Genomic DNA, 19,993 nt, shown 5'->3' with positions numbered 1-19,993 from the left:
GAGGAGATGGTTGGAGGCAGTGGATATGTCCTGTTTAAGGGCAATGTGTGATGTAAATATTATGCAGAAAATTCGGAGTGTGGAAATTAGGAAAAGGTGTGGAGTTAATAAAAGTATTAGTCAGAGGGCAGAAGAGGGGTTGTTGAGGTGGTTTGGTCATTTAGAGAGAATGGATCAGAGTAGAATGACATGGAAAGCATATAAATCTATAGGGGAAGGAAGGTGGGGTAGGGGTCGTCCTCGAAAGGGAGGTTTTGTGGGCGAGGGGCTTGGACTTCCAGCAAGCGTGCGTGAGCGTGTTAGATAGGAGTGAATGGAGACGAATGGTACTTGGGACCTGACGATCTGTTGGAGTGTGAGCAGGGTAATATTTAGTGAAGGGATTCAGGGAAACTGGTTATTTTCATATAGTCTGACTTGAGTCCTGGAAATGGGAAGTACAATGCCTTCACTTTAAAGGAGGGGTTTGGGATATTGGCAATTTGGAGGCATATGTTGTGTATCTTTATATGTATATACTTCTAAACTGTTGTATTCTGAGCACCTCTGCAAAAACAGTGATAATGTGTGAGTGTGGTGAAAGTGTTGAATGATGATGAAAGTATTTTCTTTTTGGGGATTTTCTTTCCTTTTTGGGTCACCCTGCCTCGGTGGGAGACGGTCGACTTGTTGAAAAAAAAAAATCAGGGAAACCGGTGATTTTTATATAGTCGGACTCATGTCCTGGAAATGGAAAGTACAATGCCTGCACTTTAAAGGAGGGGTTTGGGATATTGACAGTTTGGAGGGATATGTTGTGTATCTTTATATGTACGTATATACTTCTAAGCTGTTGTATTCTGAGCATCTCTGCAAAAACAGTGATTATGTGTGAGTGAGGTTAAAGTGTTGAATGATGCTGAAAGTATTTTCCTTTTGAGGATTTTTCTTTCATTTTGGGTCAGCCTGCCTCAGTGGGAGACAGCCGGCTTGTTAAAAAAAAAAAAAAAAAAAAAAAACTCTTACCCTCAAATCTGATATCCAATCTTTCATTTCCTAATTTTTTTATCCTCTGCAAAGAGAAACTGTGACAACTCTCACTTTGTGTTAGATTCTTCATATTTTAACCTCACACCTCTTGCCAACACCCGAGCATTCACTTCTCTTATAACCTCATCTATAAATATAATGAACCACCATGGTGATAACACACATCCTTGTCTAAGGCCTACTTTTACTGGGAAATAATCTCCCTCTCTCTTACATACTCTAACCTGAACCTTACTCTCCTCGTAAAAACTCTTCACTGCTTTCAATAACCTACCTCCTTTTCCATACATCTGCAACATCTGCCACATTGCCCCCCTAACCACCCTGTGATAAGCCTTTTCCAAATCCATAAATGCTACAAAAACCTCTTTAGCCTTATCTAAATACTGTTCACCTATATGTTTCACTGTAAACACTTTGTCTACCCATCCTCTAACCTTCCTAAAGCTTCCTCGTTCATCTGCTATCCTACTCTCCGTCTTACTCTTAATACTTTCAATAATAACTCTACCATACACTTTACCAGGTATACTCAACAGACTAATTCCCCTATAATTTTTGCACTCTCTTTTGTCCCCTTTACCTTTATACAAAGGAACTATGCATGCTCTCTGCCAATCCTTAGGTACCTTACTTTCTTCCATACATTTATTAAATGACACCACCCACCACTCCAAAACTATATCCTCACCTGCTTTTAACATTTCTATTTTAATTCCATCAATCCCAGTTGCCTTACCCCCTCTCATTCTACCCATTGCTTCACGAGCTTCCCCCACACTCACAACTGGGGCTCTTCCTCACTCCTACAAGATGTTATTCCTCCTTGCCCTATACACAAAATCAAAGTTTCTCCATCTTCATCAACACAAAATATACATATGTAAATAAGGACAGTAATTAAGGTATGTATATACTATAAAATTGTGTATACCTTATGTATACACATTGTACATGATGTATATCATTGTACTACATGATTTTAAGAAAAATTATTTGAGTCATAGTCTAGTATGTTTAAAGGTACAATATTTTACATTAGGTGACATTCAATGCAAGAACTGGTATTCTAAAAGCAGCAACTATTGCACGTAACAGTCTTATATTCTAATTTCTAAAAGTCAATTTCATCTGCAAAAATAACACAACTAAATAGGAGGAAATGGGAGTTGCCCATGGTCCACTTTCCACGCCAATAGAAGCACAGCCATCATCACTCTCACATGTTGACGATGAATCTTGCACTCTATCATGTCCCTTAGGGATAGTCTTAAGTGCACTACCAGACCTTGTGCTGCAATGTATAAAGTGACACTTCCCAGGTTAATAATCATCCCCACTGTTTATCAATTCCTAGGAAATCAAAGTCATCCTCACTGTCATCAATGCTAATCACAATTGCGTTTAAACCACGGAAGAATATTAGATTTTTCTAACAGGGTGTCTGCGTTGAGGATGTGTTTATGCCTGAGAATGGTTGGAGTCATCAGGGTTTTCAACATTATTCTTGGCATTTCCCATCATTTTTGGTCACTTTGTCTTCAAAATCATGGAATTGTCATGGGTGAACACGAAATACGTACTTTATTTGCCCCGGAGTCAGAGTATTCTGTTGGTGTACCATGACCAGAGATGGCATTCCCATGATGCATTACAATGGCCATGTATACTGAGCACACACCAACCTTGCACAACCATTCTCTCATACCTAGGTCTCCCAGGCCTATCACACCAAATCTGAAGGCACTAGAATTTATGTGACTAGATACACAAGTCCTAGGTAGTAGGTTGGTAGACAGCAACCACCCAGGGAGGTACTAACGTCCTGCCAAGTGAGTGTAAAACGAAAGCCTGTAATTGTTTTACATGATGGTAGGATTACTGGTGTCCTTTTTTCTGTCTCATAAACATGCAAAATTTCAGGTACGTCTTGCTACTTCTACTTACACTTAGGTCACACTACACATACATATACAAGCGTATATATACACACCCCTCTGGGTTTTCTATTTTCTTTCTAGTTCTTTTTTTTGTTTATTTCCTCTTATCTCCATGGGGAAGTGGAACAGAATTCTTCCTCCGTAAGCCATGCGTGTTGTAAGAGGCAACTAAAATGCCAGGAGCAAGGGCCTAGTAACCCCTTCTCCTGTATACATTACTAAATTTAAAAAGAGAAACTTTTGTTTTTCTTTTTGGGCCACCCTGCCTTGGTGGGATACGGCCGCTTTGTTAAAAAAAAAAAAAAAAAGTCCTAGGTAGTAGGTTGGTAGACAGCAACCACCCAGGGAGGTACTACCGTCCTGCCAAGTGAGTGTAAAACAAAAGCCTGTAATTGTTTTACATGATGGTAGGATTGCTGGTGTCCTTTTTTCTGTCTCATAAACATGCAAGATTTCAGGTACGTCTTGCTACTTCTACTTACATTTAGGTCAAACTACACATACATATACAAGCATATACACACCTCTCTGGGTTTTCTGCTATTTTCTTTCTAGTTCTTGTTCTCGTTTATTTCCTCTTATCTCCATGGGGAAGTGGAACAGAATTCTTCCTCCGTAAGCCATGCGTGTTGTAAGAGGCAACTAAAATACCGGGAGCAAAGGCCCAGTAACCCCTTCTTCTGTATAAATTACTAAATTTAAAAAGAGAAACTTTCGTTTTTCTTTTTGGGCCACCCTGCTTTGGTGGGATATGGCTGGGTTGTTGAAAAAAAAAAAAATACACAAGTCCTAAGTAGTAGGTTGGTAGACAGCAACCATCCAGGGAGGTACTACCGTCCTGCCAGGTGAGTGTAAAATGGAAGCCTGTAATTATTTTACATGATGGTAGAATTGCTGGTGTCTTTCTTTCCTGTCTCATAAACATGCAAGAGTTCAGGCATGTCTTGCTACTTCTACTTACATTTAGGTCAAACTACACATGCATGTACAAGCACATATATACACACCCTTCTGAGTTTTCTATTTTTCTTACTAGATCTCGTTCTTATTTATTTCCACCTAGCTCCATGGGGAAGTGGAACAGAATTCTTCCTCTAAGCCATGCATGTCATAAGAGGCGAATAAAATGCCAGGAGCAAGGGGCTAGTAACCCCTTTTCCTTTATACATTACTAAAGTCAAAAAGAGAAACTTTTTCTTTTTGAAGAACCCTGCCTCAGTGGGATATGGCCGGTTTGTTGAAAGTAGAAGATGTACTTAAGTGCCACTGGCATTTATAATGTACAGCATTTATGTGGGAGACAGTTAAAGGACTAAAACAAAAACTAGTATTTTTGGATGTATTTAAGAACGTATCGTGTTTTGCAGCTTATCAGACACGTTTTTTTTACATAAAATGTCTCCAAAAACCACCCTGCATCCTATAAACTGAAGGTCAGTGATGGGTGCTATAAGTCTGGGGTGTGGGGTAGGCTGCAGCTCTCCCAGTTATGTCCGATGCAGAGCCACTGATACTAAAACAAGTCTTATAAGCCGCGAAAGATGGTAAGTATTTTTCCCACATGTTCTTCACTTTACATGCTTTTCTTTCATAAAACAAATGATTTTCAGGAACATATACCCCACATAATAAGAAAAATGTGTATAGAGCATAGTGTTTCATTATACCAAGTTTCATGTATACACTCAGCATAATACTTGACTCCAGTGGTTGGTGATACCTAGACACCTAGACTGTATGAAAGAAATTAGCTCTCACATCCAATGTGGCCAGAGGCAGCACACTGCACCATGGCATAAGAGTAAGTTAAAATATTCAAATACATACTATAATTTAACATTTGAATACAAATAAAATACTGTAGAAATATATTCTGATGGATGAAGAGCACTCTTTAGCCTCCCTGTTGCTATTTAATCTAAGTTATAAACAAAGAAGTTTACCCTTCTCAGATAAGGCAATTTGTAGGAGTTTTTCAGCATCTTCAAATCTTTCGTCTGTTGCTACTTGCCGGGCTCTGCTCAGAAGACCATACGTGAAAGTATTTGAATGTTTTTCAAATAAACGTGTCAATATTTCTAAGTTACCATTCATGGAGGCTATGAGAAGACAATATTTACATATTTTTTCTGCAGTGGTGTAGTAAGAGTAATAGAGGTGGTAGGCTACCTCATCACTGGTCCCACAGGCTGCCACAACTAGCCGGGTACCATCTAAACTGTGTTTGTCAACCTTCTTGATCATACTTTTAACCTCTTGGGCATCTTCTGCAAGTGCAGCTTCAACCAAATCTAAATCAAAATTTATCTCCTTGTTCACTAAAATGAGGAGATTCATTATCTTGTTCCAACACCTCCTTTTCACCATCTTAGACAGTATTTCACAAAGTCTTTCATCTTTATACCTAAAATTTTGCTTCAGAATTGTGCACACAATGTCCAGCATCTCTTGGTTGTAGGCTCTATGAATCAAATGCTTGAAAGTTTCAGTTGGTAATGGAAAATGTCCTTCAACAATATCTTGTACAATGTCCCATTGATTATTATCACATGCTTTGACGATAACAAAGTCAGCTTCATCACAAATCATGTTAAGGTGAGCATCAAGGATCATTCTAACAATCTTCCAGTGACCCTTCGCAGCAGCAGCCATGACAGCAGTCCAACTTTCATTATTGTGCATTACTGCAGGAGCCGACAGGTCAATGCTACACTGAAAATATATTGTGTTTAGAAGGATGAAGAGCAAGGTATGCGATATTCTTGTACAGTATATGTTCTCAGTAATGTACACAATAATTTACATTATTTTATGAGAATATTTTACTAGCTTTCATGCTCTAGGAGCTATTATTATACTAATATTTAAGATAAATATTTTTTTTAGTAAGCTTTGCAGAAATAAAATATAATAAAACAATTTTAACAATCTGAACCTGCTACAGAAATAGGCATATTTCCTTGGGAGAATTTTAATGTGGAGGATAAAACTGGATTAAATTAGGTTATCTGACATAACTAGAACTAATATATAGTGGTGTTAATATTAAATGATCAACTATGGAAGAAGAGGGGTACATGTTTTAAATTCAGTTAATACGTGGATTACAATAAAGGTGAGATGTAACAAATGGCATATAATAAGTGTTGATGAACCTAGGAAAGAGAGGAGTGAAAAACAGAGTGAGACAGAGAGCGAGAGTGAGAGTGAGAGAGCGAGAGTGAGAGCGAGAGTGAGAGAGAGTGAGAGGGAGAAAATTTGTAATATATTATCCCTTTCACTAATGGTGCCATAGCACTATGGCTTATGAGCCAGTGTTGGTGCTGTAGTACCATGCCAAAATTCTAGTGGCTTCAAATCTAGCGGGAGAAAGCTGGTAGGTCTACATGTGAGAGAATGGGTCTTTATGGTCAGTGTATGCAGTATAAAAAAAATTGGGGAGATGGTAGTGCATTGTGGAAATGCCATTTCAGCAGTCCTTGTTCAGCATGCCTAGCAGTAAGAAATATCTGACTCCCCAGCGAATCTGGAACTCTTCTCTTCCCAAATGATAGTTCTAACACAGATGGAAGTGTCAGTGAAGATGAATTTCATGGTTTTGAGGAGTTTCTGGCCGAAAGCAATGCCCAGGATACCAGAAGGAAGGAAGGAAGAAAGAAAGGAAGGAAGGAAGGAAGGAAGAGATGAGAAGAAAGAAAGAAAGAAGGAAGGAAGGAAGGATAACCCAGATGATCATCAACCTAGCATAACCCAAAAAAGTCAGACAAAGTGACTTATTTCCATGTGGGTGGTGGGGAAGATTGTATGGATAATGATTAGTGGTAATGCGTCATTGTGACACAAGCCATGCTGCTCTCAGCACATCCACACAAAGAAAGAACCCACACACAACAAGAAGCTTCTCAAGTTGTAGCAGTTCTAGGAACATGTCCAGTCAGTCTATATCTGGAGTTTATCTGGAGAGAGTTCCGGGGGTCAACGCCCCCGCGGCCCGGTCTGTGACCAGGCCTCCTTAGGTCAGTGTCCCAGGATGCGACCCACACCAGTCGACTAACACCCAGGTACCCATTTTACTGATGGGGAACATAGACAACAGGTGGAAAGAAACACGTCCAATGTTTCTACTCTGGCTGGGAATCGAACCCAGGCCCTCACCGTGTGAAGCGAGAGCGTTAACCACCAGGCCACCAGAAAAATAGTAATAAACATAATTTTTTATTGTTGGCTTGTGTAAACATGTTCTGTCAACAATATAATGATAACAATGTGTGGTTATTGTGTTGTATACAACCAGTGAATATATGCACAGTATGTCTTATATTGGTCTCATTAACCATAAAAGTTACTTATTTTTTTTTTTTATTATCACACTGGCCGATTCCCACCAAGGCAGGGTGCCCCGAAAAAGAAAAACTGTCACCATCATTCACTCCATCACTGTCTTGCCAGAAGGGTGCTTTACACTACAGTTTTTAAACTGCAACATTAACACCCCTCCTTCAGAGTGCATGCACTGTACTTCCCATCTCCAGGACTCAAGTCCGGCCTGCCGGTTTCCCTGAATCCCTTCATAAATGTTACTTTGCTCACACTCCAACAGCACGTCAAGTATTAAAAACCATTTGTCTCCATTCACTCCTATCAAACACGCTCATGCATGCCTGCTGGAAGTCCAAGCCCCTCGCACACAAAACCTCCTTTACCCCTTCCCTCCAACCTTTCCTAGGCCGACCCCTACCCCGCCTTCCTTCCACTACAGACTGATACACTCTTGAAGTCATTCTGTTTCTCTCCATTCTCTCTACATGTCTGAACCACCTCAACAACCCTTCCTCAGCCCTCTGGACAACAGTTTTGGTAATCCCGCACCTCCTCCTAACTTCCAAACTACGAATTCTCTGCATTATATTCACACCACACATTGCCCTCAGACATGACATCTCCACTGTCTCCAGCCTTCTCCTCGCTGCAACATTCATCACCCACGCTTCACACCCATATAAGAGCGTTGGTAAAACTATACTCTCACACATTCCCCTCTTTGCCTCCAAGGACAAAGTTCTTTGTCTCCACAGACTCCTAAGTGCACCACTCACTCTTTTTCCCTCATCAATTCTATGATTCACCTCATCTTTCATAGACCCATCCGCTGACACGTCCACTCCCAAATATCTGAATACGTTCACCTCCTCCATACTCTCTCCCTCCAATCTGATATTCAATCTTTCATCACCTAATCTTTTTGTTATCCTCATAACCTTACTCTTTCCTGTATTCACCTTTAATTTTCTTCTTTTGCACACCCTACCAAATTCATCCACCAATCTCTGCAACTTCTCTTCAGAATCTCCCAAGAGCACAGTGTCATCAGCAAAGAGCAGCTGTGACAACTCCCACTTTGTGTGTGATACTTTATCTTTTAACTCCACGCCTCTTGCCAAGACCCTCGCATTTACTTCTCTTACAACCCCATCTATAAATATATTAAACAACCACGGTGACATCACACATCCTTGTCTAAGGCCTACTTTTACTGGGAAAAAATTTCCCTCTTTCCTACATACTCTAACTTGAGCCTCACTATCCTCGTAAAAACTCTTCATTGCTTTCAGTAACCTACCTCCTACACCATACACTTGCAACATCTGCCACATTGCCCCCCTATCCACCCTGTCATACGCCTTTTCCAAATCCATAAATGCCACAAAGACCTCTTTAGCCTTATCTAAATACTGTTCACTTATATGTTTCACTGTAAACACCTGGTCCACACACCCCCTACCTTTCCTAAAGCCTCCTTGTTCATCTGCTATCCTATTCTCCGTCTTACTCTTAATTCTTTCAATTATAACTCTACCATACACTTTACCAGGTACACTCAACAGACTTATCCCCCTATAATTTTTGCACTCTCTTTTATCCCCTTTGCCTTTATACAAAGGAACTATGCATGCTCTCTGCCAATCCCAAGGTACCTTACCCTCTTCCATACATTTATTAAATAATTGCACCAACCACTCCAAAACTATATCCCCACCTGCTTTTAACATTTCAATCTTTATCCCATCAATCCCGGCTGCCTTACCCCCTTTCATTTTACCTACTGCCTCACGAACTTCCCCCACACTCACAACTGGCTCTTCCTCACTCCTACAAGATGTTATTCCTCCTTGCCCTATACATGAAATCACAGCTTCCCTATCTTCATCAACATTTAACAATTCCTCAAAATATTCCCTCCATCTTCCCAATACCTCTAACTCTCCATTTAATAACTCTCCTCTCCTATTTTTAACTGACAAATCCATTTGTTCTCTAGGCTTTCTTAACTTGTTAATCTCACTCCAAAACTTTTTCTTATTTTCAACAAAATTTGTTGATAACATCTCACCCACTCTCTCATTTGCTCTCTTTTTACATTGCTTCACCACTCTCTTAACCTCTCTCTTTTTCTCCATATACTCTTCCCTCCTTGCATCACTTCTACTTTGTAAAAACTTCTCATATGCTAACTTTTTCTCCCTTACTACTCTCTTTACATCATCATTCCACCAATCGCTCCTCTTCCCTCCTGCACCCACTTTCCTGTAACCACAAACTTCTGCTGAACACTCTAACACTACATTTTTAAACCTACCCCATACCTCTTCGACCCAATTGCCTATGCTCTCATTAGCCCATCTATCCTCCAATAGCTGTTTATATCTTACCCTAACTGCCTCCTCTTTTAGTTTATAAACCTTCACCTCTCTCTTCCCTGATGCTTCTATTCTCCTTGTATCCCATCTACCTTTTACTCTCAGTGTTACATATAAAATATTAAAACTAAAAGAAAAAAAGTAAAATAAAAGTAAATACAATATTACCAAGTGAGCAGGAGTCGCTGATGTTGCCGTAAGCAGTTCACTTCCTGTCAAATTCATGCCTTTACATCTCGGTAAGTAATGATCACAAATTTTTTTTTTTTTTTTTTTTGCTTAAAAGCACTTCAAAAAATATTCTTAGGATTTTGGAAAGAAAAAATAATTTTTTTTGGAATATTTTTTGACACAGAATGAGACTTTAGAATCAGAGGTCCTGACAGTGAAAGGGGGTAAAGTGGGGAAAATGGCCAGTGCATAAATTGTGCCAATGCAATTCCATAAGTTTTCCCCCAAAATTTGTCTTTTTGGCATCAATACTTTTGGAAAAAAGATTCTCTAAGATTTCTTATTTTTTTTCTTTTTTTTTTGGGGGGGGGGGGGCATTTTTGGACCCTGAACACAAGTATTCAATCGAGGGTCAGGAATCTCGAAGGATTAAATGAATATTTATTGAGTTTTGAACCATATAAAAATATATATCTTGTAGGGGGATCTATATGGTAGTGGGAGAAAATGTTGTAGAGGTGTTGTAAGGAAGTCTGGGGTGCCAGGGTAAATGATAATTAAAGACTTTAATTGAGTTATATATACAGTGGACCCCCGCATAACGATGGCATCGCATAGCGATTTTTCCGCATAACGATTACTTTTATCGCAAAATTTTTGCCCCGCATACCGATTAAAAACCCGCATACCGATTTTCGTCCGAGACGCGTCCAATGTGCCCTCACATGTGCCGGCCGTCCCATTGTTTACCAGCCAGCCTCCGCGGTAACATCCAAGCATACACTCGGAATATTTCGTATTATTACAGTGTTTTCGGTGGTGTTTCTGGAAAATAAGTGACCATGGGCCCCAAGAAAGCTTCTAGTGCCAACCCTGTGGTAAAAAGGGTGAGAATTAGTATGGAAATTAAGAAAGATTTTGAAGGGTTTGGGGCTAACCCTGAGAAGCCTATGCCAGTTGTGGAATCCATTGTGCCTACTTCAAAGATTAAGGAAATGTGTGCAGAGTGGTTTGAACTGCAAACCTTTATAGATGAAAATCACCCTGACACAGCTGTTGCAAGCCGTGCTTGTGACTATTTCAATGACAATGTTATGGCCCATTTTAGGAAAGTCTTGAAGAAACGGGAGGTACAGAGCTCTATGGACAGATTTGTTGTGCGACAGAGGTCCAGTGACTCTGAAGCTGGTCCTAGTGGCATTAAAAGAAGAAGGGAAGTAACCCCAGAAAAGGACTTGCTACCTCAAGTCCTAATGGAAGGGGATTCCCCTTCTAAACAGTAAGAAGATAATGCTCTCCCCTCCTCCCATCCCATCAATCATCACCAGATCTCAATAAAAGTAAGTGTCATGTAATTGTGCATGCCTTTTTCAGTTTGTGTGTATTAAAATTAACATTTCATGTGGTAAAAAAAATTTTTTTTCATACTTTTGGGCGTCTTGCACGGATTAATTTTATTTCCATTATTTCTTATGGGGAAAATTAATTCGCATAACGATTATTTCGCATAACGATGAGCCCTCTTGCACGGATTAAAATCGTTAACCGGGGGTCCACTGTACAATGATGTTTGGTAATATTATTTTAAGAAAGACACTAAGCACTGAGATTAGTTTGGAAGAATGTAATAATACATAAAAGGGATAAAAGGGTGGTGGGTAGACTTCTGCATGTGAATGTATTTTTAACATTTTCACTATCCAGACCCCCTGTCTGAAATTTCTTCTCAGTATCCAAAAATTACCCACCCCCCTTCCTCTCTCCCTCAAAAAAAAAAAAAATCTTAAGAAATCGTACAGAATCTATTTCCAAAGGTAATAACATCAAAAGTATGAAATTTGATAGAAAGCTTATGGAATTATGCAGGCGCAAAGTTAGTGGTCTGACGCAATTAGCACAATGGCAATTTTGCCCACTCTGAGTCCTATTTTAGGCCAATTCCATTGTTCCAGACCACAAAATTCTTAGCAATTTTACTAGCATGCCTTCCATTTCATTGTCTAAGCACAAGAAACTGCCCATTCAACTATTTCAACTACCAATAAAGTGATCAGAATTCAGTAATTTAGCGAATTTCAGACAAAATTAAAAAATGCCAATTTAAAAAGAGTCCATAAACAATGTAAACATTCCTGGGGGCACTAAAACAACATTTCCTGTCTTCATTAGTCACATCTCCAGACCTCTCCTATATTATACTTACTTTCCATTTTGAATTCTTATTCACACAAAAATAAAAGATTTACATACTCTAGTTCTCGGATAATAATATATAACCAGGAAAGATTGTTCATGATTCACAGCATCTCAATAACTGAATCAGACCTATATAAAATCCATGTAACAGATTTCTGGGGTAATTTTGTTTGTTTATGTGTGTACTCATGAATACTTACCTATATGTGGTTGCAGACACTGAGTCAGTTCCTGGCTGCACCTCTTCGCTATTCACTACGAAGTCTACTCTCTTCTAGCTCCAAGAGCTACTAGGTCCTCTCTCTCCCTACTCCATGAGCTTTATCATACCTTGTCTTAAAGCCATGTATGGTTCCTGCCTCTACTACATCACTTGTTTGACTATTCCACTTCCTGACAACTCTATGACTGAAGAAATATTTCCTAACATCCCTTTGACTCATCTTAGTCTTCAACTTCCAACTGTGATCCCTTGTTTCTGTGTCCCCTCTCTGGAACATCCTGTCACTGTCCGTCTTATCTATTCCACGCAGTATTTTGTATGTCGTTATCATGTCTCCCTTAACTTCCTGTCCTCCAGTGTCATTAGGCTGATTTCTCCAAAGCTTTCTTCATAGGACATTTCCCTTAGTTCTGGAACTAGCCTTGTTGCAAACCTTAGCACTTTCTTTAATTTCTTGATGTGCTTGACCAGGTGTGGGTTCCAAACTGGTGCTGTATACTCCAGAGTGCAGGAATGGATTAATGGATTTTCAATTAATTTAAATGAGGAAAATTGATTTGATATACGAGCAAATTGAGATATGAGCTAGGTCACGGAAAGGAGTAAACTCATAAGTCAAGGTTCCGCTGTAATAATAATACGTAAAGAAATTATGTAGAAATACAGCATTTACCTTGGAGAAGAGATGCTGGGCACATTGGCGTATGCTGTCAGTTCATTTCGTTTAGTCTTTCTTCAGAATGTTTCAGAGATGACTTACGCAAGCGTCATTATATAGCTCCAACTCATGACTGTTTGAAACTTTCTCAGGGTGATATTCACTTAATCCTATGTACACTTAACTGCTACACTCTTAATGATGCACTTTGCCACTTAACTGCTACAATTTTTATTTTAATGTTACTTCACTATTCACTGATTTTTGGCCTTATCTCCATGCCTGTCACACTTTCATCTGCAGGGTGTTTCAATAAAAAACTGTCCATGTTTATCAACAATTTCCTGCTTTAAATCCATGGTAATCATCCTTTTCTTCTTCTCGGCACTCTGCTGTGGGCCTGCTTTCTTAGGACCCATGGTTTGAAACATGAAATTTCATGAAATAACTGTACGAAATGAAAGAAAAACACAAGAATTCCTTCACCAGCGAGGTAAGCTCCATGAACTGCTGAGCTTTGTTGTGATATGCACTGCCATCTCCTAGTGGCATGCTCAAACTAACTTATTATGTACGTAGTATGTACATATTATTATTATAATTATTATTGCAGTAAGTAAACAAGTTTATTCAGGCATACACAAATACATTTACATAGATTATCATACGTAGTAGCAGCATATGTGCAGAGAACCTAGGACAACCCAAAGAAGTCAGAGTGACTTGTTTCCTTTGGGGTATTACGTATTATTATACATATTTCTTTCTTTCAACACACCGGCCATATCCCACCGAGGCGGGGTGGCCAAAAAGGAAAAACAAAAGTTTCTCCTTTTACATTTAGTAATATATACAGGAGAAAACGTTACTAGCCCCTTACTCCTGGCATTTTAGTCGCCTCTTACAACACTCATGGCTTACGGAGGAAGAATTCTGTTCCACTTCCCCATGGAGATAAGAGGAAATAAACAAGAATAAGAACTAGAAAGAAAATAGAAGAAAACCCAGAGGGGTGTGTATATATGTTCTTGTACATGTATGTGTAGTGTGACCTAAGTGTAAGTAGAAGTAGCAAGATGTACCTGAAATCTTGCATGTTCATGGGACAGAAAAAAGGACACCAGCAATCCTACCATCATGTAAAACAATTACAGGCTTTCGTTTTACACTCACTTGGCAGGACGGTAGTACCTCCCTGGGCGGTTGCTGTCAACCAACCTACTACCTATGTATTATTATATGTATTATTATATTATTATTATTATTATTATTATTATTATTATTATATGTATTATTATTATTAATTAGTACTACGTACATATTCCTATAATAATAACTCTTGCTTACCATTTTGAATTTTTATTCACACAAAAAATAGAAGATTTACAGATATGCAAACTACTGCATTATTGTAATAATTGTATAAACAATGTTAACCCATTGATGACTACATATTAGACTGGCTAGTTGGACACACACTGGACAGTGACGTGATTTGTTTACTCTGAAACATCGACAAAAATCAAACATAATTGCTACTTTGAGCTCTATTTCAAGGTACTTTTCATTGTGAAAGCAATCAAAATCATATCTATTTCTGTAAAGATATATTATTCTGTAAAGATATATTCCATTCTATCAAATGAGACCAAAAAAAACGAGAATACAGCCATAAAATCAATATGAAAATATACCGCTAAGGGGCAGTTAATGGCTGAGAAGTGAACTCCGTTATTTATGGTCCGATTTCTTTCAAGTTTGGTGCACGTTAAGAAACATCTTTCCATCATACATTGCCCAAGTTTCAATAAGATAGTCCAACAAACAAATGAGATCCAATTCCTTAGATCAAGAGCAAGAGCCCCTCACCAGCGTCAAGGAACCTCCCTTGAGGCTCGCTCGCATCTAGAAATTTCCCTCATGTCTGGAAGCAAAAAATCTACCGATCGACTGCTCGTATCTGGAAAAACTTGCACTTGGATGCACTCGTTAGTAGAGGTTACACTACATAAAAAACTGAAGTAAGATTTGCACAATTAACTGCAATATAAATCTCTGTAAAATATAACACATGAACTCTATGAAGTAAAAAGTACACAATGAAAGAGTACATAAAAAATAAAGATAATTAAAGTTACTAACTGATAAATAAAAGTCTGTACAGTGATACCTCGTATATCCGGCCTGCCATTATCCGAACCTCACCAATATCTGCACAGGCCCTGGGAAAGGGCAAAATTCTAAAATTATTACTGAAACATCTGAACAGCCATTTGGATATGGCAGAAGGCTGAATCAAACTTGGCACACACCTCAGTGTAACAGTTGGCCACTAGGAGCCGCACTCTTCACCACCCCTGCCACCCAAAGTCGACCCTCTCTGATATCAAGAAGGCTCGTGATAAAATTATGGCCTACACAAATGAGTTCTTTGCCACCTCAAAAACTGGAAAAAGTGCTGAAAGGAAAGTGATGAAGCCACAGAGCTTGGAATTCGATCAGTGCATGATGAAGTGATACCTACAACAACATGGTAATGGTATGATGGTTCGTGGTGCCAAACTTAAAATGGCTGCAAAAAAGTTCAGCAAGCAGATTGGCCTATCAGACTTTAAGGAATCTGCAGAGACTGTAGAATCAGTGTTGCACCTGGAAAATTCCAAAAGTGACAACAACGACGACTTAATGCCTCCAAGACCAAAAACTTCAGCAGCAAGGGCAGGTGTCGAAACACTTTTGGAATATTTTCAGTATCCACTGTCCACAGCTCATTTGAAAAGTTATTGTCCTGTGGCCCGTGAAATCCGAGAGGCTGTTATTCGAGCCCAGGGTGTCTGGACCCACTACCATATGACGTTGGACTCGTTTTTTAAACCTACAATGCTGTCGGCGATGACAATATGATGGTATGGATGCGCATTTTTTCCCCCCCATGTACCCAGAAACTACATGTTTCCGAACCGGTCTCAGACCATATAGTTTGGATATGAGAGGTATCACTGTACATATAATAAATAAGATTAACAATAGCACTATAAACTGCACTAAGTCTAATGGTACAGCAAATTAAGTAGAGAACACAATACTGTATACAATTGTTAAAAAGAAAAATATACAATACACAGTTCTAAAACATTAGGTCAAAATATTATTTGTAAAAATCAATGTAAGAGATAATGAATTTACAATTAAGTTTGGAAAATTAACACTAATAAAAGAAGAGTCCTTAAACTTTCACTGTCCAGACCCAGAAATTAATGTTACTATTATTTTTTTTTTTTAATCTTTTGAAATGGTAGAGAATTTTTTTCTGAAGGTACTGACACAAAAACTACAAAATTAGATGGAAAAATTACAGAATTACGCAGGTGTAAATTTAGCGGTCTCAAGGAAGTTACATATCAACAATTTTGCCTACTCTGAGTCTTCATTTTATGCCAATTCCACTGTTCCATTCAATCAAATGTTTAGCTATTTCACTAGTATACCTTCCAGTCTATCAATTAACCTTCTCACTGTTGTGACCCCTCCTAGCGAACTTGCTCTCAGTGTCGAAGAATTAAAAAAAAAAAAAAAAATTCTCATGAAATGATAATCTTTTCCTGATGGTACTGAAACCAAAAGTATAAAATTTAATGGAACACTTATGGAATTATGCTCTCGCGAAGTCAGCGGTCTTGGTGATATTTATGCATCGGCGCTTTCACCCACTTTGAGCCCAATTTTTGGCCAATTCCATTCTTCCAATCGACCAAATTCATAGTTATTTTGTGACAACTCTTTTTGTTCTTTCAACTGAGTGCAAGAAACTGCCCATTTACCTATTTCAACTACCCAATAAAGTGATCAGGAATTGGTAATTTGGTCAATTTCATACAAAATTCAAGGAAGGCTAATTACAAAATAGGGTCCACAATAAACAATGCAAACATTCCTAGCACTAAAATAACATTTTCTACATTCATCAGTCATGTCTCCAGGCCCCTCTTATATTATGCTTGCTGTCATTTTGAATTTTTATTCACAAAAAAATAGAAGATTTACTGTTATGTAGACTACTGCATTCTTGTAAAAATGGTATAAATAATATCAACGCATTTGTGAAAGCATATCAAACCCACCAGTTGACGTGTATTGGACGCGTATCGTGATTTGTTTACTCTTGAACATCGGCAAAAATCAAACATTTCTGCTACTTTGGGCTTAATTTCAATGTACTTTTAGTCTGTAAAGCATTCAAAATCATCTCTACTTCTGTAATATATCTTCAATTCTATCAAATGAGACCAAGAAAACGAGAATGCAATCATAAATACCACAGGAAAATACACCGCAAATTTGCTGTTTTAAACCAAAAACACAGTCGGGTTTTTTTCTCATGCACTGCGTGCTGCAGAATTTTTTCTATACTGCGCACACTGACTACTCAGACCCATTCTCTCATAAGTAGGCCTACCAGCTACCTCCTGCAAGACTGAAAGCCACTAGAATTTTGGTGTAGTATTACAGGACCAACACTGGCTTGCAAGCCGTAATATTGTGACTAACAGTGTAAGGGTTAAGCACAAGAAACTACCTATTTACCTATTGCAATTACTCTCTAAGTTGCACAAAAGCTGGTAATTTTTCCCAATTTTACACAAAAATAAAAACATAATACCAAATTAGAAATAGTAAAAAAAAAAAAAAGTAGGTATTCTTGGCACTAAAACAACATTTCTTCTGTTCATTAATCATGTTTCCAGGCCTCTCTTATATTAGACTTGTCTGCCATTTGAATTTATAATCATACAAAAATAAAATATACCCAGCAATGATTGGTCCTAGTTTAGGGTGTTGCAATAATTGTATCAGATTTATTAAAAACCAATAAAAAAGACTAGGGGTATAGTGGGGCCTTACGCATCCTCAGGAAAATCAGCAAAATTGAACACAGCCTCTCCCCACTTAGCGATGTACTCGTTTACTGATGACTCAGACTTACGATGGGCTCTCTGACCAGTAGGCATACTTAAATAATGAATATTAGAGCTGATTTCCTCTATCCTTTTTATTACAATATACAGTGTACTACTGTATAAACATTTAAAAATATACCAAAAATGTTATAAATGGTGCAAAGGTGACATTAAAACAATATTAAAGATGGCTGACACAAACCCACTACCAATATAGTATGCTCCTTGCTTAGCAACAATTTCATTTACCGACATGGTCTTAGGAACAGAACTCCATTGTTAAGTGAGGAGAGACTGTATTTCCACTGCACTGAGCTCAATTTCAATCATCTCAATTTCAGTAATATGTATTTCATTCTATCAAATTACACCAAAACTAATACAACTATAAAAACCTTCTGAGGAAACACCTCAATATTGCTATTTTCAACCATATACATGGTCAGAGTTTTTATTATTCCATCATGAACCTTATGGGGCAGGATTTTTTTAATACTGTGCACACTGACTGCATAGACCCATTCTCTCATATCTAGGCAAAAAATTTACTGCTCACAGTTTATCTGAGTCCTAGGTAGTAGGGATGTAGTATTACTGAACTGTCAAGTGAGTGTAAAATGGTAGCCAGTAGTTGCTTTATATGATGATAGGGTTGCTGTTGTCTTTTTTTCTGTTTTATAAACATGCGGTATGTCTTGCTACTTCTACTTACACTTAGGTCACACTACACATGCATGTACAAGCATATATATACACACCCCTCTGGGTTTTCTTCTATTTTCTTACAAGTAGAAATCACACTCATTCTCCCTCTTGCTTGTACAGTATTTCTCCTTTCACAAGTATTTTCTCTTGAAGATTCACAGGATTATTTTTTCTCCTAATCCTTCTCTTCAGCTTATATTACGAATGATATAAAGGAGCCTTAGAATGATCCAACTGGAAATGTAGTCAACAATGACATATGATTTGCATTCATAAAGTGTTTTAAAGCTTTTTTCAAATTAAAAAGTGAAAATCTGCATTTAGTTTCGGCCTAAATCTTGGTTACATACCTCAAATTTAGAGGCCTATCACTGTTAATGATAAAACTGAAATCTTTTTCTCCTGTCAAGGAGAATTATGTCAGCGAAAAAGCTTCTAACTAATTTCCCGAGGGGTTAAACTCCGTTCATTTTTCTTTTTTATAGTGTATAAAACATATTACATTTTCAATGTAAAGCTGAAGATCTATTCTTCTAAAATTACTATTTACAGGTTCATAACCACCTTTGCAGCTTCAATGCAAAATTCTGATTTAAGATATATAAGTAAAATTAGATAAAAATAAAAAACACAACAACAACCCAAACAAAAAATCTTTTTATATAAACTATAATCATATTCTCATGTCTAAGCTGCAAATACCCAAAGCCTTTTTATTAACCTATCAAACCCTCCCTCACCCCCAAAATATTCTGATCAACTTTTATCACCAACCTTAACCCTTTGACTGTCGCGGCCGTATATATACGTCTTACGAGGTACCGTGTTTGAAGTATATACAGTATACTCATAAATTCTAGCGGCTTCAAATCAAGCAGGAGAAAGCTGGTAGGCCCACATGTGAGAGAATGGGTCTGTGCGGTCAGTGTGCACCATATAAAAAAATCCTGGAGCACGCAGTGCATAATGAGAAAAAAAAAACTCCGACCGTTTTTTTTAATTAAAATGCCGACTTTGTGGTCTATTTTCGTATAGTATTTATGGTTGTATTCTCGTTTTCTTGGTCTCATTTGATAGAATGGAAAACATATTATAGAAGTAGAGGTGATTTTGATTGATTTTACTATAAAAAAAAACCTATAAATGGAGCTCAAAGTAGGGGAAATGTTTGATTTTTGCCAATGTTCAAAAGTAAACAAATGATGCCATTGTCCAATAAATGTCCAACTAGCCATTCTAATATGCAGTCATGAATGGGTTGATGTTATTTATACAATTATTACAGTATTGCAGTAGTCTGCATAATAGTAAGTCTTCTATTTTTTGTTTGGATAAAAATTCAAAATAGAAAGCAAGAGTAATATCAGAGGGGCCTGGAGACATGACTGATGAGCAAAGAAAATGTTATTTTAGAG

General features: G+C 38.0%; 1 protein-coding gene across 1 annotated transcript; it reads right to left on the bottom strand.

Moving 5' to 3' along the window:
- Window positions 1-4,294: 4,294 nt before the first annotated feature.
- LOC138852264 (uncharacterized) lies at window positions 4,295-9,907 on the bottom strand. Its single transcript, XM_070082043.1, has 2 exons — window positions 9,836-9,907; window positions 4,295-5,681 (listed from the first exon to the last, which is right to left on the bottom strand). Exons 1-2 carry the CDS (start codon window positions 9,890-9,892, stop codon window positions 4,893-4,895), a joined length of 846 nt encoding a protein of 281 aa, XP_069938144.1. The 5' UTR covers window positions 9,893-9,907; the 3' UTR covers window positions 4,295-4,892.
- Window positions 9,908-19,993: the final 10,086 nt, after the last annotated feature.

This window comes from Cherax quadricarinatus, chromosome 1 (genome assembly GCF_038502225.1).
Source record: "Cherax quadricarinatus isolate ZL_2023a chromosome 1, ASM3850222v1, whole genome shotgun sequence".
NCBI lineage: Eukaryota > Metazoa > Arthropoda > Malacostraca > Decapoda > Parastacidae > Cherax > Cherax quadricarinatus.
The sequence above is the reverse complement of the archived record's forward strand: the minus strand, read 5'-3'. Positions and strand labels throughout refer to the sequence as shown.

Coding starts and splice junctions, on each gene's coding strand:
- LOC138852264 (XM_070082043.1), bottom strand. CDS start 9,892: ATGAATTTGACAGGAAGTGAACTGCTTACGGCAACATCAGCGACTCCT. Junction 5,682..9,835: donor CAGCGACTCCTGCTCACTTG/GTAATATTGTAT, acceptor ATATATTTTCAG/TGTAGCATTGACCTGTCGGC.